Raw genomic sequence first — 6371 nt, 5'->3', positions numbered from 1 at the left:
GGTCCTCGTTCCTGGAAGACGATCCATCGACGTTGATTTTTCGTGTTCCAAGGGCGTTCCGACGGTAATAATGGCAATGAACGCTGCCAGGGCGGTTCTCAAACAGAGGCAGACCGCGTTGTTGATCTGCGATGTCCAGGAGAAGTTCGCCAAGGTGATGTTCGATTTCGACAAGATCACGGTGAACTCGGCGAAACTGGTAAATATGGGAAATCCAGCGACGCGTACACGTACCATCGTATGCTTCTATACTTAACTTTGAAGGTTATCTGATAAGTTTGTGTGCACACTGGATGGCATTCTTTTCATTACCCCAAGAGTATTCAGCAGAATGCTTAAAAAAATGTCACCCGCGAACCGTTTACCTTGCTTACGGGTCTTACCCTTGACGTGGAATTTTTAGAATTATTCCATAACGTGCATTGTGCTTGTTTCAATGTTATCTTTGTTAGGTTAACGTGTGCTCTGTGTGCAGATAAACGCGTTGAAGCTCCTGGAGATACCGGTGCTGGTGTCAGAGCAGAATCCCAAGGCACTGGGCAAGACCATCCCCGAATTCGACATTTCCGGTGCCAAAGGGCCATTTGCGAAGACGAATTTTAGCATGTGCACACCAGAAGTGAGTAAACATGATCAAATATTTGTGTACTCACTCTGATGGTTCTTATAATATTTTTCGTTGATCTTAACAGATAAACAAGGAACTAAATACACTGTGTTGTGGAAATAAGCCAGAAGCAATTATCCTGATAGGTTTGGAAACCCATGTGTGCATAGAGAACACAGCGATAGACTTGAGACAGAGTGGATTCGAGGTCCACACTGTAGCAGACTGTTGCACTTCGCGTACTCAAGAGGACAGAATATTGGCTTTGGAGGTAGAGGAATTTATAAATTGTTATTATCCTAGAGAGTGAATGCTAAATTAATTTCCTGCTGGTTTACAGAGGATGAGAGGAATTGGATGCCACATAACTACCTCAGAGAATGTGATCTTCAAGCTACTGGGAGGTGCGGATCACAAGGAGTTCAAAAATATACAAAAGCTGGTGAAACAACCAACATTGCCCACAGGACTTGTGCCCAAATTGTGAACTGCTAATAGTAAATATTTTATTGTGTCATAATGTCATAATCAGCCCTCGAGGCCCATAAGCTCAATATTTTTATAGTATCTGTACAATAATTAAGTATTGCATTATAAATATGGATTTTTGGTACTTTTTTATTATTAAAATATTAATACTCTTTAGGCAAAGATATAAGTATGCAAACAAACCAGACACTTAAGAACAAAACAAAGCAGATCTATCAACTCAGTTCTTTCCTGTAGAACCAAAACCACCTTCCCCTCTCTCTGTATCATCTAAAGTCTGTAATTCCTGCAATTCAGGATAAGTAATTTTTTCGCAAATCAATTGTGCAACACGGTCCCCCGGAGAGATCTTAAAGTCCTCATTACTAAGGTTAAACAGCACAACCCCCACGTTTCCCCTGTATTAAAAGAAAAAATATTTAAAATAATCGATAACAATTTAACGCACACGTGCACAGTCGTCCTATACCAGATCACGCCATTCTTTCAACCCTTTCACACAACAACCGCTTTAGATATTCAAGTGATCACTTCTATAATTATTCTACAGCCTTAACGAACATTTGCTTTTGCGAATTAGCCAATTTCTCTGGAACTAATTATTAAACAACTCACCGGTAATCAACATCGATGACGCCAGCGCCAACGTCGATATGATTTTTCCATGCCAGACCGGATCGTGGAGCAATCCTCCCATAAGTGCCTTCAGGAACTGAGATTTGTAAGTCTGTTTTCACTAATTCTTTCCCCTTTGCTGGTACAGTGTATTCGTAAGCACTGAAAAATTCAAGGAAAGCGTTAACCAAACCATTCGCACCACCGTCCCTTAAGTATAACCTACGTACCTTCTTAAGTCGTAACCGGCTGCATGTTTCGATCCTCTCATAGGAGCAAAAGCTTTGTCAGTCAGCTTTGCGAATTTCAGCACGTTCGAACTGTTCATTGTCGGCATCTTGAACCTTTTCAACCTTTCCACACAACGTTTGCTAGCAGACTGTGAGAACGAAGAGCAACGGTTTTCCTCGTAATCGGCTTCTGTTCCCGCGGTTTTCTCACAGATGTGGTACCATGAGAATTAGTTGAACATCTGTAAGTTTCTAACTATTTTAAGTTTTTAACAAATTAGAAATTAGTGTGAAAGATTCAATGATAATTATACTTTTAAATATCCATATTTTCATACATTAAAGATAATGTTTTTCTGAGTAACTTTGGCACAAGTAAATATTCCTGCATCCGGCCCGCGGAATTTGAACCTTCCTTTCCTACCCTTTCGTGTACGATCAATAATTACTATCATTTTAATTGATTATTGTTAAACGTTAATGTTCAAATGTTATTCAGTACTAAAATATAATTATGGAATATTGTTATAAACATTGTGCCCTGTTATAATCGACGAGCAAGTGCTGTTATGCCAAACCAGCCCAAATTACTAGTTAATCTATATTTAATTAACGTTCTTTACGTTGAAAGAGCCAATCAATAATATGAATCACCAATTCTCTGTATTCTAACACCAGTCTTATCACGAGAATGAGTTAGAATAATTCGACGTTAAGTACGCTACTGACAAGTAGCGTTACTAAGAATTAAAAACACGTAGACATGCATGTTTCATTATGCATACTTTTCGCTAGTTTTTTTTTAAATCTCAGACACTTTAAATTATTGGATAGTAGATTCGGTGATAAGCTTTTTGTCCACAAATTTAGTTCCAATTCCCACCACCAACTGCGTGGCCCTCGGCAGCCCGAGATTATAACTCTTTCCTACTTATTTTCCACGGCCGTACTAAACTCCCAAATTAATTCAAAGCAACCAGAATTTTGCAGGTTTCTTAAAATACCCATTATTGCCCCCTAAAAATATAAAAATCAATGTTCCCGCGATAAGACGATGCTAAATCCTCCCCTCCCACCCCCATAAGCAGTTTATTTGCGTGCAGGAAATACAGCTGCGCAAATATTTGACAGACATCACAGCGTAGCAGATAATTTTCAAAGATTACACCCGATGATCCTTTTCCCGAAGTTTTCGAAGGCCTAACGGTTTCCAAAACGGGTGTTCCCGACGTGGATCGTTTCATAGATGGCGTTCCCGTGAACACCTGTTTAGTGTGGTCAGCTTCAACGCCGTACCTCTGTCCTTAAAATTCGTTGAAAGTCGCTCGTGCTGGAAGATGGTGGATCTCAGCGACGGCCCGTTCGAGTACAGCGTCAACAATGTCGTCTTCGTGGTCCCTGGGATTGTCGTCGTCGGTCTTGCCGGTAAGAAAACGTCCAGATAAAACCGCGGCGCCTTATCATTCGACGCTCGCATAACGGCTTCTCCAAAACATATTGTTTCCCATCCGGGCCTTGTAACACTGTCGCATATTCTATTTCGAGGCCTCGTCCATCATCCGCGATCTATACTCTATCCAGGATTTTCCTTCTCGCCAACGTTCCCCCCGAGTTTCATTCAGAAAAAACGTGCGAATTCTTTTGAAAATCGCCGACCGGCACTGTGCGACGACAAGTGCTCCGAGGCAACAGGTTCAGTCGATTAGGTCAAGCACCCGAGCACGTGATCCGCATTCATGGACACAGGCTGATAAGCTTGGTATTCGGGATCAGGGAAAGAACGAAAGCCTCGCGAAGCCTTTTAACAGAGCTGCCGCGGATTTATCAATCGCAAGATTTCTCTCGCCGACGAGTCGTTCGTCCGTTAAGAAAGTCCAAGTGAAAGTACCCCGAAACGACGGGCGGTTAGGCGAAATGTCTGGAAAAAGAGAGTCGTCGGACGGTTCTGCACCGAATTAGCGACGCTTCGTCGTCTTAACGAGCCGCGTAGCTCGCTTCTGCGTCGAACCAAGGTCCGATGAAAATAATCTTGAACCTGGGGGACAGCTTCGACCGTTCATAGCCGAGTTAGCAATTAGGGTAACGTGGCGTCTGGCTCTCTCCGATACAAACGCACGAGGATGCGCGTAACGCGCCTGCCTAACGCGCTGTTCGCTCTACACGTTGTAAAGGTCATGTAACGTAGGTTGTCTGGCCGATTCGTGGCCGTCCGACGAACACGTTGGAAGAGGCCACGTTGGCCCGACGCTGCACACCCGCCAATGAGATAAGAACCAGCTGCCGAGGCGGCCAATCGGTGGCCGTGTATCAGCCCGACGTTTATCTTCGCGCGAAACACGAGTGATCTTTCCAGTGATCGATCATCTTCCTCAGGAGTGGATCGTTTCCGTCGTGTGCGGCCCCACGGACTGTATTTTACCGACTATTTGATCGACCAGGTACGACAGTGACTCAGTTTACGATATCGAGACAAGGGCCTAAATGATAGAGTAAGACTCTCGGACGCGGAGAAATCAATGTAACGATACCGTGCTGGCATTATTGCTCGTTCTTGTTCCTTCTGCGTAGAAGCATACGGCAAATAGCATCGTTTTTTGTTGTCCAGACGAAGAGAATTCTGGAAACAAGTAAAACCACCTCTTGTCGCGAAAAGATCAGTCCGCCGACGAAGTACAATATCACGCGATCTTCGTTCGTTTTGCAAGAGAAAAGCGTACTCAGCTTAGGGTAGAAATTCGATGTCCAGATCGCGCGATAAGAGGGACTCTAGATAAACGATCAGCTAAACCACCTCGTCGCGAAGAAATTAGTTCGTCGATGCCACCGGACACGTTTCTAGATCGTTGTTTGTCTTTTCGCAAAGTACAGCATCTGATATCGAGATCGCCCGATAAGGAGCAATTCCGGGCAAACAACGGGATAAGAGATGCCTCTGCTCTGGGACAATTGGATCCACGGGTCGATCGTTGTTCTCTGGAAGAGGCATACGGCGACAATAGTGCCAGTGCGAACGAAAATAGCGTTATCTAATGCGTTATCTAATCATTGGTTTCGCAGCGATCGGTCTTTGAAACGGTCTCGGTCTCGAAATCTCGTGTAATCGGACGGTATTTCTAATCAGGATGTGGATGACACTGGCGAGCGGTCTCCAGGTGGCGGCGTCCGCGGAGGACGACTCACCGGAAGTCACTGTCGAGGACTCTGTGGACCCTACCGGGGTTCCCGGGTTCGACAAACAACTACCGACCGCGGACCAGCTGCTCGAGATGCTAGATTCGATGACAGGGCTGTCCGAGGAGGAGAAGAACAGTATCAGGGCCGAGTTGCTAGGAGGTCTGCGAGGGCCGAGCACGGATGCGCTAGGCGGAAACGACTTGACTATGCAGACTATAGTCCTGTTGTCGCTGCTCGGCTTGGTCGCCCTAATTTTCGGTAAATATCCGTCCGGCGACAGGTCGCGTGCCAGGCGACGCAGCTTAGTTAGGGCAAATTCCTCTTTCGACCTGGTTTTATCGGCTGTTTACCGAACGCTTGTCGAGCAGAATTTTCGGTTGGTCAGCAGCGTTGCATAATTGCTTGGTAAATCCGCGCCGACAAACGGTGGCGGCTACCTGTTATCTAATCGTCCACTTAACCGGCACCCGTCAACAGTCATTAATAATCTTTGCACCTCCTCGGTGGAGCATCAGTCTCTAGAGTCTCTTCGAAAAGTCCGCGCGAGGTCTAGCAGGAACATGGAGCATGTGTTGAACGCTCTGAAGAGCAAAGGCGTGATGACCGACGGCCTTCAGGAAAGATTGTCGCAATTGTTGCCGGCCGCAGCCAAGGACAAGCTGCTCGAACTCTTCGAGAAATTTAAGACGTTGGACGCCGAGGAGAAACAGCAGTTCGTCGACACTGTGTTCGGAAAGCTCGAGCAGTCCGTGCAGCGGGGAATACACGCCGAAGAGAGCGCCTCGATTCTGATCCCTCATTCGTACAAGATTTTCATTTTCGCGGTTTTGCTGATAATCATGGTTATCGGTACGTGCGGTCGCCTTGGACCGGGTTCGGTTCTCGGCTCCGTTTCGCCCCCGGATCGAAACTGTCGCGTCAAGGTTGATTAAACGGGCCGGTCGTTCTTGTGATTGCAGTGTTCTTCGTCTACAAGCTGTTCAAGTGCCTGTCCGAGCGGGAAGCGAAGAGGGAGGAAAAGAAGAGGCAGAAACAGCTGAAGAAGAAGAAGTAGGGGAGCCGAGAGAAGTCGCGGGTGGAAGATCTACAGGGCAACGCGTGTTTCTACTCGCTACGGGCACGCGCCGCATTGTTTCGAGGATGCTCGCTCTTGGCGCACGGCGCGGGACAATTTTATTACCAATTTATTCTATTTTGTTAAATAAAAGAATCTATTTATGAGTAAATATCCTGTTTATTCGACGGTTCCATGAAAA

The 6371-nt window shown here is 45.7% G+C and overlaps 3 protein-coding genes across 6 annotated transcripts; 2 read left to right on the top strand and 1 right to left on the bottom strand.

Annotated features, from left to right (window-relative positions):
- The first annotated feature begins 63 nt into the window (after window positions 1-63).
- Window positions 64-1220, top strand: LOC117223687 (isochorismatase domain-containing protein 2). The gene is made up of 4 exons (XM_033476096.2): window positions 64-199; window positions 476-619; window positions 693-878; window positions 948-1220. The coding sequence occupies exons 1-4, from the start codon at window positions 71-73 to the stop codon at window positions 1092-1094; spliced, it is 606 nt and encodes a 201-aa protein (XP_033331987.2). The 5' UTR covers window positions 64-70; the 3' UTR covers window positions 1095-1220.
- LOC117223688 (deoxyuridine 5'-triphosphate nucleotidohydrolase) lies at window positions 1206-3373 on the bottom strand. The gene is made up of 4 exons (XM_033476097.2): window positions 3238-3373; window positions 1942-2183; window positions 1712-1873; window positions 1206-1494 (listed from the first exon to the last, which is right to left on the bottom strand). The coding sequence occupies exons 2-4, from the start codon at window positions 2046-2048 to the stop codon at window positions 1317-1319; spliced, it is 447 nt and encodes a 148-aa protein (XP_033331988.1). The 5' UTR covers window positions 2049-2183; window positions 3238-3373; the 3' UTR covers window positions 1206-1316.
- On the top strand, window positions 3229-6341 carry LOC117223689 (uncharacterized). Of its 4 annotated transcripts, none has more exons than XM_076521213.1 (3): window positions 3229-3366; window positions 5063-5373; window positions 6075-6341. In XM_076521213.1, the coding sequence occupies exons 2-3, from the start codon at window positions 5064-5066 to the stop codon at window positions 6167-6169; spliced, it is 405 nt and encodes a 134-aa protein (XP_076377328.1). In that variant the 5' UTR covers window positions 3229-3366; window position 5063; the 3' UTR covers window positions 6170-6341. The 4 variants fall into 4 exon arrangements, with proteins under 4 accessions (XP_076377328.1, XP_033331989.1, XP_033331990.1 ...); XM_033476098.2 differs by lacking the exon at window positions 3229-3366 and adding an exon at window positions 4233-4379; XM_033476099.2 differs by lacking the exon at window positions 3229-3366 and adding an exon at window positions 4243-4379 and having other exon boundaries at window positions 4999-5373.
- Window positions 6342-6371: the final 30 nt, after the last annotated feature.

This window comes from Megalopta genalis, chromosome 4, assembly GCF_051020955.1.
Source record: "Megalopta genalis isolate 19385.01 chromosome 4, iyMegGena1_principal, whole genome shotgun sequence".
NCBI classification, from domain to species: Eukaryota; Metazoa; Arthropoda; class Insecta; order Hymenoptera; family Halictidae; genus Megalopta; species Megalopta genalis.
The sequence above is the reverse complement of the archived record's forward strand: the minus strand, read 5'-3'. Positions and strand labels throughout refer to the sequence as shown.

Bases quoted from the DNA above. Each gene is read 5' to 3' on its own strand.
- LOC117223688 (XM_033476097.2), bottom strand. From the start codon at position 2,048: ATGCCGACAATGAACAGTTCGAACGTGCTGAAATTCGCAAAGCTGACT. The intron at 1,874-1,941 runs GTACGTAGGTTA...TGAATTTTTCAG, and splicing joins GCCGGTTACGACTTAAGAAG to TGCTTACGAATACACTGTAC. The intron at 1,495-1,711 runs GTGAGTTGTTTA...CTTTTAATACAG, and splicing joins GTCATCGATGTTGATTACCG to GGGAAACGTGGGGGTTGTGC.
- LOC117223687 (XM_033476096.2), top strand. From the start codon at position 71: ATGGCAATGAACGCTGCCAGGGCGGTTCTCAAACAGAGGCAGACCGCG. The intron at 200-475 runs GTAAATATGGGA...CTCTGTGTGCAG, and splicing joins CGGTGAACTCGGCGAAACTG to ATAAACGCGTTGAAGCTCCT. The intron at 879-947 runs GTAGAGGAATTT...GCTGGTTTACAG, and splicing joins ACAGAATATTGGCTTTGGAG to AGGATGAGAGGAATTGGATG.
- LOC117223689 (XM_076521213.1), top strand. From the start codon at position 5,064: ATGTGGATGACACTGGCGAGCGGTCTCCAGGTGGCGGCGTCCGCGGAG. The intron at 5,374-6,074 runs GTAAATATCCGT...TTGTGATTGCAG, and splicing joins CTTGGTCGCCCTAATTTTCG to TGTTCTTCGTCTACAAGCTG.